Genomic DNA, 23,698 nt, shown 5'->3' on the forward strand with positions numbered 1-23,698 from the left:
CCAGATCCTGCAACGTGCCTGATGAACAGTTGTAGGCACTCATTTGTCCTGTGCCTAAATCAACCAATGAAAGAATTGAGCTTTCAAGTGTTCCCTCATTCTTTATTTTTGTTTTTAGTCTTTCCTCATGGGTGGACATGTGAATGAAAGGTGAAAGAAAAAAAAAAGACAAATGATTAGCTAGCTTAAAGAAAGACAAGTCAAAGGAAGGAGAAGGAAGCCCTTAGTTTTGCAATACAGACTGTCCCTAAGACAAGCCCTGCATACTCAGCCCTTGCCACTCTTCTGGATGTTCCTCTGGTGCTTTCTGTAGGACACACAGTCCAGGATAATGTCAGCAAAATAAAGGGTTTAGCTAGAAGTGGTTACATTTTTTCTACTTGCTGAATAAATATATACTAGTACCATTCGTTCAACAATTTATACACAAGAAAAATAACTGATTTAAAATGAGAGGTTTCACATTTGAATTTAGGATGAACAACTTTTATGTTTGAAAGCCATGAATCTGAGATCTTTTGTAGCAACAGTGCAATATCTCATGAAAAATAATAACACTCAGTTACCTCATGCTAATTTGCAAACAAATGTATTTATTTCATAAATGTGTAAATGCATATATAAATAAAAATAGTGTTGTCTTGTGGCATGAATCCAGTCAGTGAATAACATTCATACACAATGCAAAGTCTAACTTATTGAGATCGACATGTTAAATATTCTAAACAGAAACCACATTATAAAAATAGGACACATAACATAGTTGGCGAGGAATGTCTGAAAATATAGTCTATGTCCCTACATTTGCATCAGGAAATTCATACTGATAGAAAATGTAGCTGAGTATATTTTTACATAATCAACATCCTCTGTTAACCTAACAAACCTATAAGGGTATTATTCTCATGCAGCTTTATATAAATAACTGCAAATTTGAGAATCAATCAGCCTCTTATAATTAGTACTAACGTCTGTGCTGTGCTATTGATCCAGTTGTCATGGGATTTCAAACTGCCTCAGCATCAGAAATTGCTGGCCCTTTCCAGTACACAAACTATGCTGGGGGTTTGCTTAGAAACTCCTTGTTGAAGAATCTTCTTGCCTCAACGTTACTGAGGGAAACAGAGCAACGAGATGGATTCTGTCTTCTGTATTCAATGCTTTCAAGGATGGCATTCTTTATCACCTGCAAATAGAGGGAAACAGGGTATCATTAGTGCTGCCCTGAACTCATTTAAACATTTGATTGATCAAAATAAAAATCCAATTAATCTTATTATAGAATTATTTTTAAAATAGAGAAAGAAATCTCTGAGTCATATATGTATATATTAAAATTCAACATCTCACCGTTACATTCTTGTTAAGCTCATATTCAAACATTCTTCCCTCTCCTACCAGAGTAAAAACTATCCTGGGAATGTTCCAGATTTTGTGCTGATAGAATTGGGAATAAAGCTAGGGGAAGGTCAAGGGGAGGAGAAAAACAAAAAAGAAAAAGAGTGGGGAAAGGGAGACATATATAATACTCTTTGTAATACTTTAAGCAATAAAACAATTTTTAAAAATTGGGAATAAAGTACTCGGTATTAACACAGTAAATTTAGCTTCATTCTGTCCTCCACTGGGAAGAGGATAAGAGGGAAGAAACAGCAATGACTAAATCTAGAATTTGGGTTCTTTCGTTAGTGGACAAATGGAAATGAAGAGCCAGGGAAGTACCAGACTTCCCCTAAGCCTAATGAAAAGAAAAGGCATTGCTGGCGAATTGCCCTGCTTCCTCAGTTAAATAGATACAGTTATAAAACATGGCTGTCCTTTATCTAGAAAACGCTGGGCTTTGAGTTTTGATTGATGATGGCTATGTTTCATTCAGAACATTCTCTGCATATACTCGAATGGTGACTGCAAACTCTAAGAACTGCTATTATGATTATCATATGCTTCTCGGGTATGAAGTTAACCTCGTTAGAAACTTCTGGGAAATTTGGGATTTGGCTGAAGAAGTTGTTGCAGAGCAATGGGAATGGGCCTCGGAAGAGAGGCGTGGATTGCAGTCTTGGCTCTGCTGCCTTTTTCGATCCCTGTCACCATCAGGAAGGCCCATTCCCCAGGATGGGACTATAGGATTTCATCTAATGACCCTGAGATAGAAGTTTCCGGACACAGAGACAAGACACAGGGATAGCCTACAATCCCCGTTAATCTCTACCCCAGGATCTCTAAGCAACATTGAGGTATTATCCACAGGTCTTTAAGCCCTCTACCATGGGGAGCAATGCTCGGCAAGTCTGAGCAGTTTAGGATCCCATGGCCCCCTCCCTCCCAGAGCTGGTGTGGCCCACTTGGCCTTGGAGAGGTGCGCACAGAGGGGCTTTCCCATCCCCACATCCAATCTCTCTGGACAAGCCGGGTTCAATGCCTGGGGAAGAGAGCTGTGTGACCTGGGCGGTGGTAACATGCAAGGAGTATTCTACGACTTTATGTCAGGCCCGATGGGCAGGCTCCTCTGTTCTGTAACAGCAACTTGAAACAACAAGCAGTTGTATTGTGGAAAGGAGTTTACCTCAGGAATGTGACACCTTTATTTGCTTTATGATTTTTAAGTTTAAATATGCAGGGGTGGGCAAAGGTAGGTTTACAGTTGTGAGTATATGAAACAGAGTTTACTCTTGTATTATTATTATTTATTTACTATTGTATTGTTTCCATATGAACATCTGTAAACCTACTGCCCAGCCTGTCTGGATAATTGTCTTCTGGGGAAAATGGGCTCAAATGTTACTGAGTTTTTTCAAGAAGATATTTGCTGACCCTATTTACCCATGAGCAAGGGAAACACAATTCATTCTATTGCAACAGAAGAGGCTTCCGGCCTGTGAAGGGAGCAGGAGCAACACTTTTTGGCTACGTGAGATCAAGGGGAATTAGCTGAAATTCTTGAGTCTGTTTCCTCTTCTCCATAAAATGGAAATAATAATACTAATCTTGGCTTTTGTAGGGATTGAGGATCATTTATAAAATGTATTTTGCACAGTGCCTAGCACATAGGCAACATTCCATACTAGTGTCTATTTGTTGTTATTTTCAAGCTGAACATATGTGAGGACAATCAGGAGCTTTACATTAGATGTGAAGCTATGAAGTTTACTAGAAACAAGATCACTAAGGATAGCCAATAGTGGGCTTATTATTTGGTAAAAGTCGGCAAATCAATTCTGAGGCCAAATGTGTCCTAGCACATCTTCTGTTAACACTTTAAAAAACGATTTGAGAGAGAGAGAGGAAGGGAGAAAGAGGGAGATAGAGGAAGAAAGAGAGAAATATTGATTTGTTGTTTCACTTACATATGCATTCATTGGTTGATTCTCTTTTTTAAATATATTTTTATTGATTTCAAAGGGGGAAGGGAGAGGAAGAGATAGAAACATTAATGAGAAAGTCAATGATCAGCTGACTCCTACACGCCCCCTACTGGGGATCAAGCCCACAACCCAAGCATGTGTCCTGACTGGGAATTGAACTGGGACCACCTGGTTCATAAGTTGATTCTCAATCACTGATCCACATGGGCTGGGCCATTGATTGATTCTTATATGTGCTCTGACTGGGGACCCCAGAGATTAAACTCCACAACCTTTTCATATTGGGACGACGTTCTAAACAAATGAGTTACCCAGCAAGGGCCGTACTACACCTTCTTTTAATAATCTCCGCCTGTGCTTCTGGTCAAAATGGCAGAGTAGGTAAACATTGTACATGCCTCCTCCCAAGACCACATCAGAATTACAACTAATTTATAGAACAATCAACCTGGAGAAACATCTGAAGACTAGCTGAAGGGAACTCCTAGAACTAAGGATACAAAGAAGAAGCCACATACACACCAAAAATACTATTTCAACTGCAATTTAAAAAAATTTTTAAAAGGAAAAATTATCTCCCTTCCTTTCTGGAGATCAAATCACCAACTTTTCAGTTGGTTTCTCCTTCAACACAGCAGCACAAGACGCATCAACTCTTATTACAGAGAAGTACCAAGTAAAATAAAAATCAGCTATTTCCTTTCCAAACACCTCAAAAGTTTTAACCTATAAAAGATTAAAGGGGAGATTTATATTGATAAAGACTGTCGATTCCTTTAGCATGAATTCATGAGCACAAAACTTCAGCAGTATCATTATCAATAGTTAGTGCATTTACCATAATTGGACCTTGGCAGGTGTTTCTAGGAAACAGGACATTTTTATAAATTAAAATTAATATTTACACAATTCAGGGACACCCAAATCATATGCAATGAGAATGTGCAAGTTGAACCACTAGGTGGCATATTAATACTATAAAACCATTAACCAGATTTTTTTTTTTCGGATTACTGCAAAAAACACCAATATGCTATGATTTATAATTCTGTGTGATATAAACCAAAGAGGCTAAACCTAGCACTATATCCGTTGCTAAATTGAAAACTTCCAGCATGATACATGGTACAACTTGATGCCCCCCAAAAAGCAATATGTCATATTTGAATCTTCCCGGTTTTTCATAATTAGAAGCATTCTTAAGTAGTGTGTATATCTAATTTCCTCTTTCATTCACCCCTGAAATCCACTGAGATTCCAAATCCTCTCTGCCAGTTACCCTAGCATTAACCCTGATATCCCCACTGCCTGTCCCTACATATGACACGTGTCATTCCTCACTTGTGCCATTCACTAGCCTCCTGAATGTTGTTCCAGAACATTTAAATCTTTGGCAATAAGGGCAGAGAACAAGAAAAGAAAACATGTAAAATGTGATCTTCTCCCCAAAAGGAACATATTTAGAACAGTGAGTTTGGAAATAACCCACAAGCAAATGTTAAATTACAACAGAAAAATTAAAAATGAGCCCAACGAGGAAGTTACAGTATTTATTTGGAGAAAGAAATAAAAATTACAAATATAGAAAAATACAAGAGGGTATACTGGTCTAAATTACTGAGAATTTTCTGGTTAATGTCTGCCTTCCCAATGAATACTGGTGTTGTGGAAGCAGCGACCTTTTATGTCTCATCATTTTTGACCCCCACATTTAGAACATGGAAGGGAAACAATAAATATTTGTAAAATTAATGAGTCCACAGAAGGTTATCATTAAAGGTTGAATTAAACAGGATAAGGATTAACTCATGGGGACAATGAGTCTTGGGTTGAATTAAAGGACAGATAAGATTTTATCAGTAGAGTGGAAAGACTGGGCATTCTCAGTAGAAGGATAACTTATAAAAAGGCTGAAGATGGAAGGTCATGGCATATCTAGGAAACATCTGGAATATATGAAGCACTCAAAACTTCCTTGTATTTTTGTTGTTGTTGTTTTGTATTGTGTACTGTGACACCCCTCTTTCCTAAAACAGTGCCTGTCACAGTAGATACTCAATAAATGTGTTGAATTAATGAAGAAATAGGATGGAAAGAGATTACAGGAAGCATTAAAGGTGGACGAATTTGGGCCTAATATCTAGGCCATGATATTTTACAGCTTCTAAAAATTTTTTGAAAAGATAAAAACTTTTAACTGTACCTAGACACTCATCATGATGATGAAATATCAAATTAAGAAGTACCAATACTTCCGGATATGTGCTTTTCCTTCTTTTAACTAGCATCTAATGTTTAGCACCTTATAGAATTGTTTGAAAAGAAATTTTAAAAGCTCATTATTATCGTCATTGACATATGCTGAATAAACTCACACACAACATAGAACGTGCCTATCGAATTGATAAATTGAATGAGAGGGACTGCATAGCAGTACATTTTCTGGTGATGGCTGAATCAGCCAGGTCCTAGAGATCCCAGAGGTCATATTCCCTCCAGATGAAAGTTAGTGGTGCATGAGCAGAGCCGGTGGCCCCACTCCCTGGCCAGGCAGACACTCTGTGCAGATTCTCCATGGTCAGGATCTCTGCCTCCACGCTGTATCCTGGCCCTTGCTATCCCCTCCTCCTAACACATTAAATTCTTCACCAGTTTCTGCCAGTAAGTCAATGACATTTAAAAAATCATTCACACAAACGTTACTGCGTAATTTAGGTGCCAGGCATTGTGCTCAGCATCTCTGGAGGATGCAGGGTAAAGAAGGCAAGTCCTTGTTTTCCATGGGTTTACATCTATAGTTAAGAGCAGAAGGTACTGTGAACAATGATAACAATTATTGTCATTATCCCATGAGCTGCTTCAGTTTATTGAGTGTCTCTTAGATGCCCTTAAATGATACGGTTTTAGTTAATCCTCACCCTGATCTGTAAGACAGGTAGCATTGTTTCCCCTGACAAACGGGGAAGGTACAATTTGGAAAGGTTAACCTACATGCCCAAGATCACGCAGCCAAGAGGCGGCAAGCAAGCATCGGAACACCCAGTTTGGTCTGACTCCAAAGGCTCCGCATTTCCCACATACCACACGTCTCCCAGTAGAAGTCACCGTACGTTAGGTTGCATGAAATACTGCCAGGGTGCAAGCACTCAGGTGACGCACAAGGGAAAGGAATCTGGGACGTTTGAGTAAGCCAGAAGCCTGACGCCAAAAACAGACCCAGGCTGCTGTCACGGAGTGAGCACTGGCAGAGCAGAGGCTTTCTGAAGATGAATGGAATTCAGGAATCCAGCTTCCCCAGAGCGGGCCAGCCAGGATCTCTGAGGAAAAACGCAGCAGCAGAAGCATAAAGCTGTCAGAGACAGCGTAGCCTCTACAGAGTGGAAATTTATGCCCGCATGTGAATTGAAGATGAAAGTTTGCCTTGGCCTCAAACTTGAAAAGTGTCCTCATAAGGGGCTGGCAGTCGAGTGTCTCTGCATGACAAGAGTTTATATGCCGTGTCCAGTTTCAAGCAGCTCTGACAGTCCACAGCAAGCAAATGTGTGTGTTGCTGGTGTGGATTAGTAACCTGCTCTTTTCAAATGGTGTGGGAATGAGCGATTTAGCTAATGACTGAGCTTGATGGAGTCTCCAGCATCCTACCCCAGCAGTTTTGTTACTTTTTATCATCACTTATCAAGAAGCTTTGGTTCTGATAAAATACGTTTTTTTCAGTAAAAAGTAGGTACAAGGAAGAGTTATCAAGGGAGAGAGAAAATGTCAGTGAAAGCTGGAAGTTTTACCTGGGTGTGAGGTGCACTCATATGCATACACACACACACACACACACACACACACACACACACACCCAGGAATTACTTGAACACAAGTTTCAATGGTCATATAATTTAAGAGGAAGCCTATATTTATTCACTCAAACAATATTTATTTACTGCCCAGGCTGGTATTACTTATGCAGACCTGCCTATATTCTCTTTTTTAAAAAATATACTTTTATTGATTTCAGAGAGGAAAGGAGAGGGATAGAGAGATAGAAACATAAATGATAAGAGAATCATTGATTGCTGTCTCCTTTACGTCCCACACTGGGGATCGAGCCTGCAACCCAGGCATGTGCCCTGACCAAGAATCAAACCATGATCTCCTGGCCCCGCCAGCATGGCTCAGTGGTTGAACATTGACCTATGAACCAGGAGGTCAGGGTTCGATTCTGGTCAAGGGTACCTGCCTGGGTTGTGGGCTTGACCCCCAGTAGGGGGTGTGCAAGAGGCAGCTGATCAATGGTTCTCTCTCATCATTGATGTTTCTATCTCTCTCTTCCTCTCCCTCCCTCTCTGAAATCAATTTAAAAAATTAAACACACACACACACACACACACACACACACACACACACAATCCCATGACCTCCTGGTTCTTAGATCAAAGTTCAACCTCTGAGCCATGCTGGTTGGGCCAGTTTATATTCTTAATTCTGGGCTTGGCAAAGATCTTGAGGTATATCCATCATGGTACAGAATACAGACACACATAGGTAAGGTTCCCATTTAATGAGCAGCTTCTGTTTGTCAGGCACTGTTCATACATCACTTGATTAAAGATTCACCACAGCCGTTATGATATATGCTGCTACACCTGTTTTAGAGATCAGTCAACTGCGGCCCAAAAAGTTTAAGTACCTCATTCAAAGTCACCCAAGTAGCCTGTCTGAGATCTAAACCTGATATAAAGCCCGTGACCTTGCTTCTATATACATGCTGTGCAGGGAAAGTTTTTGGAAACAATGAAAATCTACTTAATTCAATGGTTTGTGAAGAATCAACAGGCAGGACAGTTACCTGGGAACTAAGTCAATTTTTGTTCAGGCTTTAACTGTATCATCTCTGTCAAACACCACTTTGAAGACTGTTTGTAAAATATATAAATAGAACTACATCATTTTTATAGCAAATAGTTTAGCAGGTTTTATATAAGCCAGAACTGAAAACAATGAGAGAAATACAGATGTTTAAGCTACATATAGTCATATATATATATATATATATATATATATATATATATATTCACACACATGTATACACAGGGGTAGAAAAAAATAGGTTTATAGTTGTGAGTACGAGAAACACAGTTTATTCTATTATTATTATTTATTTTTTCATATTTTTTATCTTCTTTAAACCTACTTTTGTGCCCCCCCCCCATAAGTGTGTGTACCTTTTATTTTCTCAAGTGCAATAAGGAATTTATATATTCCTACAATATATTTTTTTCCATTTGAGGGTAACTTGTCAAGTATAATACATTTCATCCCAAGGAATATTTAGTTTTAGTTTATTGGTTTCATACCAGAAAAATAGTTTTACTCTGATATGATCCGGTAGTTTCTTTTAACTGCAGGGGTTTTATAAAACAACTCTATTTGAAAATGTTTGCTTTTTATAAATCATCGATGATTTTCTCTTACTATTCTTTATATTTTCATCATCGCAACAGAAATAATGTAGCATAGGGATTTCAAATGTCCACTGCTTGTGAGATAAAAAAGGAATAAATACATTTAGAAATTGACATATGCTATAAAATTTGTTAAGCATGCTCTACATTAATTATCACATATTATTCATAATGAAGGGCTAACAAGAAAGCATTTTAAAAGGTGCAGCTGGCATGGCTCAGTGATTGAGTGTCAACCTATGAACCAGGAGGTCACAGTTCAATTCCCAGTCAGGGCACATACCCGGGTTTTGGGCTCAATATCCAGTGTGGGGCATGCAGGAGGCAGCGGATTGATCAATGATACTCTCTCATCATTGATGTTTCTATCTCTCTCTCCCTTCCTCTCTGAAGTCAATAAAAATCTATATTTTTAAAAAGTTGCAGGAACTGAAATTTATTGGGGAAAATTTCCTACATTTACAAAAGTTAAAGGTATTGGTTAATAAACAGATTACAGTATAACTGTACTTAATTGATCATTATTAGTCTCAGGCCAAACTAAACAAACAAGCAAACTAGATGTGCCAGAAGTCTATTAGCTCACAAAACCCAGTTAAATCTCAGATACAAAGAACAGTCAGCCACGCACGATGTGTTCTTTTGAGCCATTCACACAGTCTCCAAAAAGATTGGCAAATTATATATGATGCTTTTCCCTCTCCATTTAATTCCCTTCTTTTTTCTCTGTTTTCTTATTTTCGAATGTGCAAAATCCAATCGGGCTAATGAACTTTGGCTTTCACAACTGATTATAACTTTGCAGACACTATGATTTGGAACAAGAAGCCAACACGATTCCAATTACACAGCAGTGTTCCTTAATGGTGAGTTAGCAACTAAAGAATTTCACACGTGGGCACAGCATCTTAGCAGCAGATATACAAATGATCAGAATGATACTGAAGAGAATAATCTGTTTCTAAAGTTTCCAAATCAAAGCAAACTTGATATCTCAAGGGCTAAAAAATGAGAAAGCTGCTACTTTTGGCGACATTCCTAAGATCCAGAAAAATAAAGACACTTAAAATTCATTAACCGCTCTTCTGGTTATGATCACTTTCCTACTTTTACATTTATTTTTATCACTTTTCTTCCTACTTCTAATTTATTTTGTCATATGACAAATACATTAGATATCTGCGAAAGAAACTTGAGAATTAACCAACCCACCAATAAAATAATAGTATAAAATGTAGGCTCTGTCCAGGTGGAGGCATTGATTTTCTTATTTGTGAATTTTATAGGGTTCTTCTGGAGATTAATAAAATAATTCATGAAAAATAAAACGGTACAATTTGGGTGGTGTCATTCATAAACCTTGTTTTTATTTTTAATTAATTAAAAAGAAGTACTGCTATGGTCATGTGATATGAAATATTTGACATTGTCAATGATCGGAGGAGATACTTACATCAATGTTGTTCAGGGTATTGAAGTACATCAGATCATGCAGCCTCTTGAATGCTTGATTTGGATATTGAAAGTTGAAGGTTGAGAATGGTGATTCAGGGTCGTCAAAAATATCAAAATCAGCTATTTCTTTCTCTTCCTTAGTTTCTCTTGGAACACCTAAATATCAAAAGAGTCTCAAGTGGGATATTTGGAAAACTACAAAATATCTCTAAAACCCAGGGAATGAAACGTACAAAGAGTCATAAACATAACATGGGGAGCCCCCATTGAGGTCATGTAATCTGTATATACACTATTGTGTCCCCAACATATTGCCTGGGTGAGGACTTCTGTGTTTTGACTGGGCAACTTCCAATTGCCAGGGTTTGTACCTCTGTGCCCAAGGGCCTTCTATCCCCGACCCAGCCCCCACCCCCACAACTGTGGAAGTCTGATTAGCTCATTAGCACAAGGATGGAAACACTGATAAATCACTCCTCCCAGGCACCAGTCAACCAAAGAGACTAAGGACTTAGGCTTTAAACACCTGAGTTCCCTTGCCTTTTCCTGTGTAAGAGGAAGGATGATTCTGCAGCATAAGTTCTATTCCATTTCCTAGCGTTTCCCAGCAGGATAAAGTCTCTTCCTCGTAGCCGACTCTCTGACACATCTTTTGCTGTCAGTTCCTTATCAAAGTTCCCTAGTTCACGCAAACACACTATATGCACTTGAATCCTTTGCTCAGAATCAGCTTTTGGAGGAACCCAAAACCAAACACTATCTAATTGCCTTCATGCCACAGAAATCCCCTAATCAGCCTTGAGAATTAACAGTGATAGAAAACTCTCTAGGTTTCAAGTACTCCACTCACTGTTTAAGAACTGTGAGTCATAAAAACTCCCATCCCTATCGATCCTTTCTCTGTCTCCCTCCACCATCTAGAAAAAGATCACTTTCTTCTCCATAGTCCCCTCTTAAGTCCTCCTGGACTATTTTTTTTATAGCTATATATTCTGGTCCTAAAAATAGTCTGATTTTTAGGCCTTCAGGATCCTGCCTGTCAGTCTCCAGACCTCCTTTGGTTAATCAATATGTTCCAGGAAACTAAAGAGTTTATGGCTCCTCAAGTTGTGGTACGACAGGATGACTTGCTTTGAACTTGATTCTTTTTCTATGGAATATAACCTGGCAACATGAATGAAAACCATGTTGTGCTGCTCAATTACATTCATCTTGTGGTCAGCTCAAATTCCCAGAACCTCTGTAGGATTTGTTCTGAAATAAGGGCTCCCTTAAATGGTGATATTCAAAATATTTAACAAACCCTTATGATAAGGGCCCCAACCAATCACAGCAAACATAATTGGGGCTTTTTGGAGTAAAGCCCCAAAGATTTTGCAGAGCTAGTTGAGCCAGTTATTAACCCTCCAGTTTCTGGACGGTGAAGAACCCAGGGGATCAAGGAATGAGAAAGATGGGGAGCACTGGAGGGTCTCGGGATAGCAGCTCTTCATCAAGGGAAGGGAAACATTCAAAGTTGTAACAGCCGGTACAGCAAGTGCCAGTGTGGACCAGCTTACTATCAGTCTTGCTCCTTTATCAGATTTCTCCTTTGCAGAATACAACCTATTCCCCACGTACCTGGAGCCTTGTACTTTCTGAAGTTGATGTTGGCCAGAACAAAGTGGATGACAGTTGGGCAATCCTTGTCCATATCAGAGTTCTTGGGTTTAAAGACATAGCACTCCTTTAGTCCTTCTCGATCAAACACATTAGGGTCGATCTTGGGGAAGGGGAGCTTGTTCATTTTAGCCCACTTTTCTGCAAGCAGAAGTTCCTATGGAAGAGAGGGAAAGATGCATTTGGGAAGTTTCGGTCTTCATTTGTTCGGCTGCTCTGGCCATCATTCAATATTCACTAGGTGTGTACTATGTGCTAGCACTGTGCTTCTCGCTAAGACAAACCAGGAGCCTCCTCCCAGGAAGCTCATCAATCTCAAAAACCTTAAAAGCACTCCGTGAACAACCTCAGTCCTGTTATGCTAATTCTTGGTTCACGACTAGCTCCATAGGAGGCACTGGAAATTTTAGGAATGAGCTGAACTGAATGAAATTATATAGATGTAATTGCTACAAGAGAAAAAACAGTATGGATTCTGGGCATTTATAAGCCCTGTGAATGTTTTTTAACCCTGAGGAGTCAATGAACCTGTTACTGAATTTTTACCTATATCATCTACACACAACTAATAATAATTAATAAATGTTATGTATGCAAAAATATTTTACCTATGTCATTTCCACACAACAAATGATCATAACTTTTATATATACAAAAATAGTTGAGTTATTCTGCTTGACTTTTTTGGTAGTTGTTTGTATTTTTTTTTTTTTTTGGAGAGGGCATGGTTGTTTCTGCTTATGACAAGAAATTGAGTTTCTGGCCATGTTATCATTACATGTGCAGTGGCCAAGCGTGGGCGGTACAGAGGTACCAGGAGCCAGAGCAGCTGATCTGCAGCTGCAGACATGGAACGTGACCCAAGAAATACGCATTTGTTATTGGCCACTAAGATTTTCAGTTTCTTTCTGCATCGAGGCTGACTAAGGCAATGAGTAAGCACACACACATAATATTACATTTAAACTGGAGAATATAAATCAACACGGAGAGGTGCAGCAAACAGAACTTATTTCTATTTATATCAGCTTACGGGGGAGTGGGACAAGTCAGAAACAGGCGCTGGGGCCAGATTGTCTGAGTTCAAGTGCGAGCTATGTGACCTTGGGCACATTTCTGAATGTTTCCACACTCAATACCCTCAAATATAAAATAAGGATGGTTATAATAATACATATCTCATAAGATTGCTATTAGAATTCTTTGAGGGCTGAAGTATGCAGCGATACTCCGCTAATGGTACAATGGAGATCATAAATGACAACCAAACAAACAGGGACCAGGCTATCCACTATCCCTGAAATCATGGGCTCCCAAACCCACTGCATGTATATCTCACCTCTTCCTTATCTCTCTGCATCTCATTTTATAGCCTATAAAATAAAGTTAATGCTATTACCTTTCTCCGGATTGCTGTGAGGAGTAACTAAGCTAATGTATTTTCAAAACCTCAGTAATTTCTATTTTAAAAAAGTACTTTAGGTTTTTTAAAAATATATTTTTATTGATTTCAGAGAGGAAGGGAGAGGGAACGATAGAGATAAACATCAATGATGAGAGAGAATCATTGATCAGTTGCCTCCTGCATGCCCCCTACTAGGGGCATGTGCCCTTGACCTGGGACGCTCTATCCACTGAGCCTGGGGCAGAAAAGAAGTACTTTAAAATAGCACCTTAAATTTAGAGGAAAATATCCTTTTCATTGGATTGTCACTGTTCTTGATGCTTGTGGAATGTCATGAATTTAAAAATTCTCCCTGAAAACCACTCACAAAGAAATAAACATATGGGAGAACAAAAGATTTAATATTAAATCTTATATTCACGCATTAAAGTACATTAAAGCATTTGTTTCATAAATTACTAAACTAACTACAGAGTGAGCAAAAGTAGGTTTATAGTTGTTCATACGGAAAATAATACAATCGTTAAACAATAACACAAGAATAAACTGTGTTTCACATACTCACAACTGGAAACCTACTTTTGCCCGCTCCTATTTGATCCTATTTCACTGAAAATCCCATGCATATTAACACTTCCTTGCTTGAAACCTGAGAAAACTTTTATCACTGATTCCTTTTCCCCATTCAGTTGGATTACTCAGCTTGTTGCTTCTTATCTGGCACTGGTGTTCATTCAAGACTCTTCAACACCAAAATAAAAGCAAAAGACCACAGGGTGGGTCAATTGCGTGAGGCCAACGGGAGAAAAGAGCTTTCCAGTGTTTACAAACATGACTCAAGAGGACGACCAAGGGTGTGCGGATGTGTGGAGAAAGAGGAAAAGGGGAATTGCATGAGGTAAAAGGCCAGGCTATTTTTAGATAGATATTTCACGCTGGAATTCGGAAGTGATGGAAACTTTCCCTTTCCTTATATGATCCGGATGTGGAAGCGATTAAAACCAGTGACTATAAAGATTACAGGGTGGAAAAACCACCTCCTCTAGGATGTCTCATTTCTCTGCTTGTAAAGACAGAAACAAGGACACAGACTATGAGTGGAGCAGATGAGTTTGAAAAGAATGCAGTGAGCAAAGAAATCGTGGCTCCACAAATTAGAGCAATGTGCCAGAACTGTGTTCTAGGATAACTCTCCATCTTGGTTGTTACTCGACACCTCAGATGCTTCAGGTTTCCAGAGATGAATTCATGGTAAATTTACATAGTACTAATCGAAATTATTTTCTGTGGCGATAACAATTTGATAGTATCCTTCAGAGTAATACCCTATAAAATGTTTGTGCTCATTTTTGAGAATTAATAAAACATCTTGAAAGACAGAAGACAATCTAAATAACAGAAATATAATTAAACTATAGTATGAATGGGATATTTTTTTACCTATTTATAAATAAGAAATATATTTATATCTATCATTATAAATTAGCTTTTCTTTATATGAAATGAGTATTTTCTCTATACAAACCTAGGATCTGCACTTTCTAAGATGTTTCTCATTATTTTAAAGCAATTTTTAGATTAGAGAAAGTTATGAAGTATACATATGTAAATACATTTACAGAATCTTTAAAAATTATTGAAGCAACTAACATAAGATACAAAAGGTAAAAACTATAATTTAGAAGTCATTATTCTATGTTTTTTGCCATTCTCATTTCTAATAAAAGGATGCTGGTATTAGGATCCAAGAGCTTTGTAAAGCAATGTGCATGAAAATAATTTTCTATGTCTAATTGTGTGTAGAATTTACACAACATTTTGCAGTTCTCGTTAGTTTTTCTTCACTAAGAGGTTACAGGCAGGGGAAGGATGGGTGGATAGGAAGAGATCAACCAAAGAACTTGTATGCATATATGTGTAACCTATGGACACTGACAACAGGATGATGAAGGCCTGAGGTGGGGTGGAGGGGCACCTAGAAGAGGTCAATGGGGGGAGAAAGGGGACATATGTAATACTTCTTTCATTTTGTGAAGACTGGCTCAAATTTTCCTTCCTTCTCTTTTTTTTTAAAATATATTTTATTGATTTTTCACAGAGAGGAAGGGAGAGAGATAGAAAGTTAGAAACATCGATGAAAGAGAAACATCGATCAGCTGCCTCCCGCCCATCTCCCACTGGGGATGTGCCCGCAACCAGGTACATGCCCTTGACCGGAATCGAACCCGGGACCTTTCAGTCTGCAGGCCGACGCTCCATCCACTGAGCCAAACCGGTTTCGGCCTTCCTTCTCTCTTCACGTTCTCCTTTTCTCACTGCCTCTTTCTTTTCTTTTCTCTCTCCTTCTTTCCTTTTATTTTTAAGAGAATGAACTCATTGTTCTGGATTCTGTTCATTAAGCATTTAAAAGAGCACTGAAAAACTGAGCTAGATATATGGCAACATAATGCACAATAACGTAATTTACAGCACAATAACTCTAACCTATTACTCTCTATAAAATTTAGTCAGGTGAAAGGGGAAAATATCTAGTCGCAAGCTCTGAATTCTCCTATCTTCCTTACTTGTTTCTCAAAAGAGCCAAAGGTGTTTTGTTTTGTTTTTCTAATTTCACAATCTGATTATTAAGTAGATAAAGACCCTGGCTTACATTCATGGCCAATATTAAAGGATAATCCTATTATAATAATTCCTGAATGGACCCTAATGGTAAGCTAAATCTGCATGGCATATATCTAACTTATTAAATGTTTAACAAAAAGAAATGACAAAGTGAAACACAGAGTTGCTTTTTAAAAATCAAATAATAAGAGTATTCTGAGATTCACGAGGCTCTTTATATCTGAACTATTTATTAGGGTGTGTGTCTACTAATCTAAAAAAAAATAGTATTACTGACATTGATGTCATCAACTTTCAAGGCCAGTTACAATACAGATATAATAAATAAAATGGTTGCCTTTATTAAAAGCCAAGATATCCATCAGTTTCTATCTCCCTGACACGATCTGAAAATTATACTTATGAAATGCTAATAATAGTAGCTGTGAAATAAAGTTAATGGTTCTAATATTTTGCCTAGCATTTATGGTTTGCTTTTTAAAAAATATATGTTTATTGATTTCAGAGAGAAAGGGAGAGGGAGAGAGAGAGAGAGAAACATCAATGATGACAGAGAATCATTGATTGGCTGCCTCTTGCATGCCTCCCTCTGGGGATCAAGCTAGCAACCTGGGCATGTACCCTGACCGGGAATTGAACCATGACCTCCTGGTTCATAAGTTGATGCTCAACCACTAAGCCACACTAGCCTGGCTATGGTTTGTTTGTTGTTGTTTTTTTAATTACAAATGATATTCATATTTCAGTCTCAAAAATAGAAAATTATTCATGATTTAGTCACCTTAATAAAATAATATTGCATATCTCCAGTTATTACATTGGAATTTCTCCCCTCCTTCCAAAAGACTTTATGTATATTTCTCATCAATTTCTAAACCTTATTAATTATATCTAAAAAGTAAAGCATTGTTAAATAAAATTTTGCATATTCACAATAGAAATATCATGCTGTGTTTATAACGTTTAAAATTTTTTTACTGGCATGGGAGAAGAATTCCTGATATAATTTTAAGTAGAAAGAAGCAGTGTGCAAAGCTATATGATCCTGGTGCTCACACACACACATAATAATAAGAGGGACTAAAAGAAAATACCAAAATATCAGCAGCTGTTGTTCACAAATAGCACAAGCACTTGAGATATATTCTAAATTTCCAAATTTTTTACAATGAGCACATATCCTTCTTAATTAGAAATAATGAATCAACGTACAGTTACAAACTAACAAACTACAGTCGTTCTTTTTAGAGATACAAAACTATATTCTAAAACTTTCTTCCAATTTTCCCAACACCATTTACTGAATAGACTATCTTTACCTTATTATATGTTCTTGCCTCCTTTGTCAAATATTAATTGACCATAAAGACGTGGGTTTATTTCTGGACTCTCTATTGTATTGTGAACACAGATTATGTATTATGGAATTGTATACCTGTAACCTGTATAATTTTATTAACCAATGTTACCCCAATAAATTCAATAAAACCATAAAATAAATAACACTTTCTTTCAACAGCAGGTCTTAGAAGTGGCGGAGCTCTGATTTCATATAAAATGATGGCACTGACATTCTTAAACTCCCATAAGTGATATGAATAATAGCTATTTATCCCCAGAACTAGCTTCTAAGCTGTTGTCTCAGAATCATCTACTGAAATTTACTTCCCACTGCTGCTCAGGGCAGCCTGCTCTTGGTTTTCATAGTCACCCACTCTGGCCTGGTGCCTCATTAGCATATGCTTGGATTTCAGTGAAGCCTTCTTAATCTTAATCTTTTGCCCTCCACTCTCCATTCTCAGATTAATCATCCTATAATTCCAATTTCATGAAGTCATTTTTCTGCTGGAAACCCTTCACTGAGTCTCTCTTTTCTATCATCCAATTTTAAATTCTCCCCTAATGCCCCTCTAATGGGAGGTTTATCTCTATCACTTCTAATTAGCTCATGCCCAGGTTCTCCGATGTGCTCATTGCCATCTCTGTACCATCTCTGTGATTTTTCCAACCTGTTCCATTTATTTCCCTGCTCATCTACTCTGATGCACACCAATGTATTCTTATACAAATCTCCTATCAATGGACTTCATGCATATTTCTCATCAATTTCTAAACCTTATTAATTATATCTAAAAAGTAAAGCACTGTTAAATACTTATGTAAACCCAAATAACTATTTTACAGTAAATTTCTTGGTTTCCTTCAAAATGTATGTTATGTATAAGATTCTCCCCCCCCCCCCCAAAGCTAAAATGTTATGGAGATCAAGAACCATGTTTTACCATTGACTGTGGAACACAGAGCAGAAACAAGTACAAGTGCAGTGTGTACAGAGGCAGCTGGTGATGGGAAAAAGCATTCAGTTCTCATTGTGGAGCCTTGCAATTGGGTCCAGCTTGACCATTTCTTACTTAGCACTTCCCCAGGCAGGTCCTGGGCTAGGCTTTTTTCGCCCGTTGTCTTATTTAATTTACGGATGTGAAGAGATCGCTTATCTCACCAATCCTTATCTACTTGGCTGAATACTAACTGGCTCAAGACATAATCTGAAAGCATTTTAAAAATATGAGATTTTATAAATATTAGAGAGTTATAACCATTATTATTAGTCTTGAGAGCAGTTTAATCATAGTATAATAGAAAGGAAGCCAAGTGTCAGGGGACAAAGGTTATCACTGACGTCCTGATTCAAGATCATGGACCATTTCACTTCATCTTTATGAGTTTCCATTTCCTAATCTATCAAATGTAGATGACCTCCATCTCTCTTACAGCATTTCATTCATTCACCCCCCAAAAATGTTTCCTATATATTTTGGTTGGCTTTATAAGGCAATTAGGACAAAATACACAATTAAAAAACACACAAATAGTGTTTGAGTACCCATGGAGTTCACAGACAGTGGAAGCAACACACACATACATACATCTATATATATAAAAGCCTAATACGCAAAGTGTCCCCTCGGGAGTTCAACTGACCAGGAGTTCGATTGCTCGCTATGACGTGTGCTGACCAGCAGGGGGCGGCATGGAATGAAGGGAGGCCCTAGCCAGCAGCCGGCAGCCGACAGGGACCCTACCCATGTATGATTTTGTGCACTGGGTCTCTAGTATAAATATATATGTAAATAAACAGAGAGTACACCATGAAAACTGCTGTATTTGTAGAATTTACTAAGTGTTTCATTCTGAAGCTGTACCTGTGGAGGTCACGAAAGATAACATTCAAGATGAGTCTGAAGACAGTTTGAGGTGTTTCAGGTGGAGGGAATGTTAACAGTCACAGTTTCACTTGGGTGAGGCCGCAGGGCAGCCCAGCAATCTTTCCCTATTGCCTATTCAGAACTTTTTTCTCTTTTTTTCACAGAGGCAGACTTTTATTCTCCCCATACCCCTGGCTTCACTAACCCCATCCTCTCATTCTACAAAGATAACTAATTCCTATCAAAGTTAGAAGTCATCAGATGAGTAGTTTCTTCACTTCCTTTCTCCATGGCCAACTACAAACCTCCTTCCACAGCCATTATTTCCTCCCTTCCCTCTTGCTCCAATATGGATGTTTTCATACTACTCTCCCCCTGTAATTTTACATCTCCTCACCCCTGTAACCTTCTCTGGGATGTGACCCTATTGATATGTCATCTCTCCATTCTTCAATAACATCTTCATTAATGACTCCCAGCCATCTGCATGCTCAAGTCTTTTCTATTAACAACCCAACCCTCCACACACACACACTTTTCCTGTTCTCCAGATACAGTCCGTCTTCTTCTTCCTGGACAGTCTATAGAACTGTCTCTATTTTCTTAATTTCCACTCATCCCTCAAGTCACAGCAGTATGATTTGTGCGCTCACAACCCTATTGAAACTTCTCTTGGCCAGTTCACCAAGAACTTCCTTGTTGAGTATCTGCAGTTGGTTTTCATAACATTACTCCCTTCCTTGATCTGCCTCCTTTTCCCCTGATATTGTTGTTGAATCTTCAAGATACTATTTTATGTTCTCTTATCTTCTTACAGAATACATGGTTTTAATTATCTTTTTCCTGCTAATTCCCAAATCTTCAGCCTAAGTTGCTTCTTGAACTTCAGATATATTGCATCATTCTTGTCCCGCTCAGGACTATGAATTTTAATGTAGGTGAAGGGCTATCATTAAAAAGTTCTTTTAAGCAGGAGAGGATAATGAGATAAGAAATTGGAATCAAGAGGATCAAGATATTCACAAGGCATGCAAAGGAATCTACACTAATAAAAGAGAAACATGCAAATTGGTGTCACTCCACTACAGCCACCAGTCAATCAGTATGCAAATTAACCCAACAAAGATGGCGATTAATTTGCATATGCAGGCGCAGAGCGAAGACTGAAGACTACTGAAGACTGAAGACAACTGAAGACTGAAGAGGCTTGGCTTCTCCGCTGCAGCCAGACCAAAGGCCTGGGTCCCAGCCAAGGTGCCAAAAGAAAACCGGTGCCGGCAGCCAGGGGAAGGAAGGCCTATTGCACAAATCTTCGTGCAATGGGCCTCTAGTGTGGTAGATAATAGGATGCTACATAAATTCTTCTTACCTTGAATGGAGGGCTAGAGTCACTTGGCCTTGCAGAAAAGTCAAAGGAGATGATGAGATCGACTCCCCTCTGAGGCCTCAGGATCAAGGGGTAAGGCAGGTTAAATGTGAGGCCACTGTCCACTATATGAATCTTTTTACTTTTGACATCCAGAGGCTCATATATTTGCTCAAATTCATCAGGATCTTTTAAAAGGAAAAAAGAAAGAATGAATTAAACAACCATTTAACATTACTTAGGGAATAAAAATAATTTATTATATAAACACGTAAGATAGAATTCCATATGGCTAGGCTTTGAAGACAAACAGAGCTGGGCATGACTCCAACTTCAGCAATTAATAAATTAATGATTGTCTTTAGCTCTTAGTTTCTTCACCTGTAACATCAGGGTAAAAGAATCTATCCAATAAGTTGTTGGGGGATTAAGTAAGATAATGCATGGAAAGTACATTGTTCAGGCCTTGGTATTAATTCTAATCTGTGCAGCATGATCCCTCTATTAGCATTACATGGGTCTTTACTGGTTTAAACACAGTACCTCATGCATTATCTTATTTAAGTCTTATTACAGATGTGTGAGGTAGAGAAAATCTATAAATAGAAGACAGAATAAATTAATCTCTCAAGTGATACAACTGGGGAGTGGCAGAGTCTGAATGGGTATCACACTGCACCTCTCCAGGTGATGGGAGTTCAAGAAAATAATCCTCTTTTAAATCCAAGATTACATTTGAGAGAAAATCATTACTAGTATGTGGACCAATTCCCAACTCTGGCATGTAGCTAAACACCATGGTTCCAACCTCTAGATAAATTGACAGAAAGGTATGTTTCAAAGCATATAGTTTTGCAAAATATCACCAGATATTCTATACACAAAATACGAATTCCATGATCAAGCAGGTTTGAGAAATATAAGATTCGACAGCTTAAAGTAATGGGCAATTATATTGTGTGTTCCCTGTTCTCCTTACTATACTTTGGACTTAGAGCACTTTTTAAAAAATGAAGATGCTACTTAATCCTCACATAGGTACCACTATTATTTCTATTTTGTAAGTGACTTGGAATAAAACGTGAAGATGGTTGCATTCTCCCTAACCTGCAGTTCCATCAGGATCAAGGTTGTTGGGTTTTAGTTTTACTCGACTTTCCTATCATTGTTTACTGAGGCTGATGCTATGTAACTGCTCAAGATTGTCCAGCCAATAAAAAGCCCAGCCAGATCCCAATGTAAGTCTGCCTTTAAAGTGCTATACACGAGGTCCTTTTAAATAGAACTTCTCAAACTCATTAGAGAATCCCATTGCACTGTGAAGAAGGGGATGAAGTTGTTAGTTTTTCCAAATTTATTTGAACTTGAACCCCATGTATATATAACATCTGTTAAAATATCATGGAGCATTTAAAAATGCCACTATGGAAGGATATCCTCCCAGAATTCAAAACATACATGGTTTTCAAACCTGAAATGAGTTCATCTGTTTTTTGGATAGGTATGGAAACACGCTATGTTTTATAATTATGACTGTTTCCTTACAGTGGGTCAGCCGTGAACATTTCCGAAGGTCATTTTATAAATATATCACACAGATTCCATTTAGGATGCACAAATATTTGGAAGTTTGTGTTTTGAACTCTGGCCTGAATGAACTCGTGTCTCAATTTCTTATTCCAGATGGTGTATGTCACAGTAAATAGGGTAAACACAAAAGTAAACAGAGAAGAAGTCATGTAACTAATGGACAGTTCCTCCAAAATTAGTTTCCACCCGTATACAACTATTTTGAAGTAAACAAATGAGGGGGTTTTATCATCTTGTTTTCAAAAGATTGTCTGCAAGGTGTAGAAATAGGGACAAAAATAAGGCACTAATTTTTCTCATTCTAGGTTAAAAGATGGTTTTAATTCTAAGATGCTCATATTTTAATTGGTACAAAAATCATAAGGTAAATGAAAATATAAGATTTTCCCAACATAATATATAGACTAGATAAAAATATCAATTCTTTTTTTGCATAGTGGGGAGTGTAAAAATAAAAAAAAAGTATGGTATTTTAACTGTATAATACATAGGAGTTTTAATAAAAATTAAATGAACCAAGATGAGTACAGTTTATGTTAAATCCTTTAACTTTTCATCCCATACACATGGTAATCTTAAAATGTAAGGTAACTGGCGAGAGATAAACGGGGTACATCTCAGTAAGGGCATTGCCTGAAACATCACTTTTAAATTCAATAAATTCAGTCTAAAATGCAGTCATTTTTAGCAATGTTAATCTGTATATAATGAATTTGAATAAACTTGAGACTGACTGATCTGGATTTCTGATTAAAATCAATATATTATGTACATTTCTTTTCAAATAGATAAATGCAAACTGAGTGAAATAGAATTTTAACAAGAGACACTCTAAGGAATAAAATGTAAAGTTCTTTCCAAAGATCATGAGTTTAAAACAACTCTAGATTAAAACATTTCAAAATATCTCAACAAATTTGAAATTCAAACTTAACTGAGAATGCTATATTTTATCTAGCAACCCTAGGGCTTGTATTGAAGGTATATATAACCAGACATTGATGCCATAAACATAACACAAGGTATAGTAAGTTCTACTCCTCTTGTTTAAATAACACTTCTGAATCTACATAAAAAATTGTCAAACTCCCAGGAAGTTGTTAAAATGTGGAGTGCAGAAGTGCAGAAGGCAAGCGTGCTGTGCAAACCACAAGGAGCCACGCTGGGTGATGCGATCACAGCAATAACGTAAAACAGATGTAATAAAGTACACACAGAGGAAACGTCCATTTTTACATCAGCAAGACAATGACTAATAAAACCGAGGGCCAGGGGGAAGGGAGTGTAGCAGAAGGGAAAGGCTTTGAGGAATGTCAAGAGGCCCGTCTCCACTCTAGCTCCGCTGAGTCATTTTAGGCAAAGATGAGAACTATCTTCTGTAATCTTCCTTTACTGTGGAGTAAAAATTACTTAAGAATCTTTTTAGGGAGTCTAAATACTCTACAAAGCTAAGTTTATTTGAAAGCCCATCATCATTCATCCATAAAGCCTACGTTTCTGAAGAAGACACATTTAACTGATGTTATAATGGAAATGAATATAATCAAGTGTCACAACTTAAAAAAATAATGTCACAG

At 37.8% G+C, this 23,698-nt stretch overlaps 1 protein-coding gene across 4 annotated transcripts in view; it reads right to left on the bottom strand.

The window, feature by feature from the left end:
* Window positions 1–573: 573 nt before the first annotated feature.
* The window catches only part of PLA2G4A (phospholipase A2 group IVA), a 134,865-nt gene continuing 111,740 nt past the window's right edge, over window positions 574–23,698 (bottom strand). For all 4 annotated transcript variants that reach the window (XM_036343609.1, XM_036343611.1, XM_036343610.1 and 1 more), the window contains 4 exons: window positions 20,535–20,719; window positions 11,894–12,089; window positions 10,272–10,429; window positions 574–1,186 (listed from right to left, as the gene is read on the bottom strand). In XM_036343609.1, coding sequence (XP_036199502.1) covers window positions 1,055–1,186; window positions 10,272–10,429; window positions 11,894–12,089; window positions 20,535–20,719 — 671 coding nt within the window. In that variant the 3' untranslated portion in view covers window positions 574–1,054. The remainder of the gene's footprint in view (window positions 1,187–10,271; window positions 10,430–11,893; window positions 12,090–20,534; window positions 20,720–23,698) is intronic.

The sequence above is a fragment of the Myotis myotis genome, unplaced genomic scaffold, assembly GCF_014108235.1.
Source record: "Myotis myotis isolate mMyoMyo1 unplaced genomic scaffold, mMyoMyo1.p scaffold_m19_p_18, whole genome shotgun sequence".
Classification (NCBI taxonomy): Eukaryota; Metazoa; Chordata; class Mammalia; order Chiroptera; family Vespertilionidae; genus Myotis; species Myotis myotis.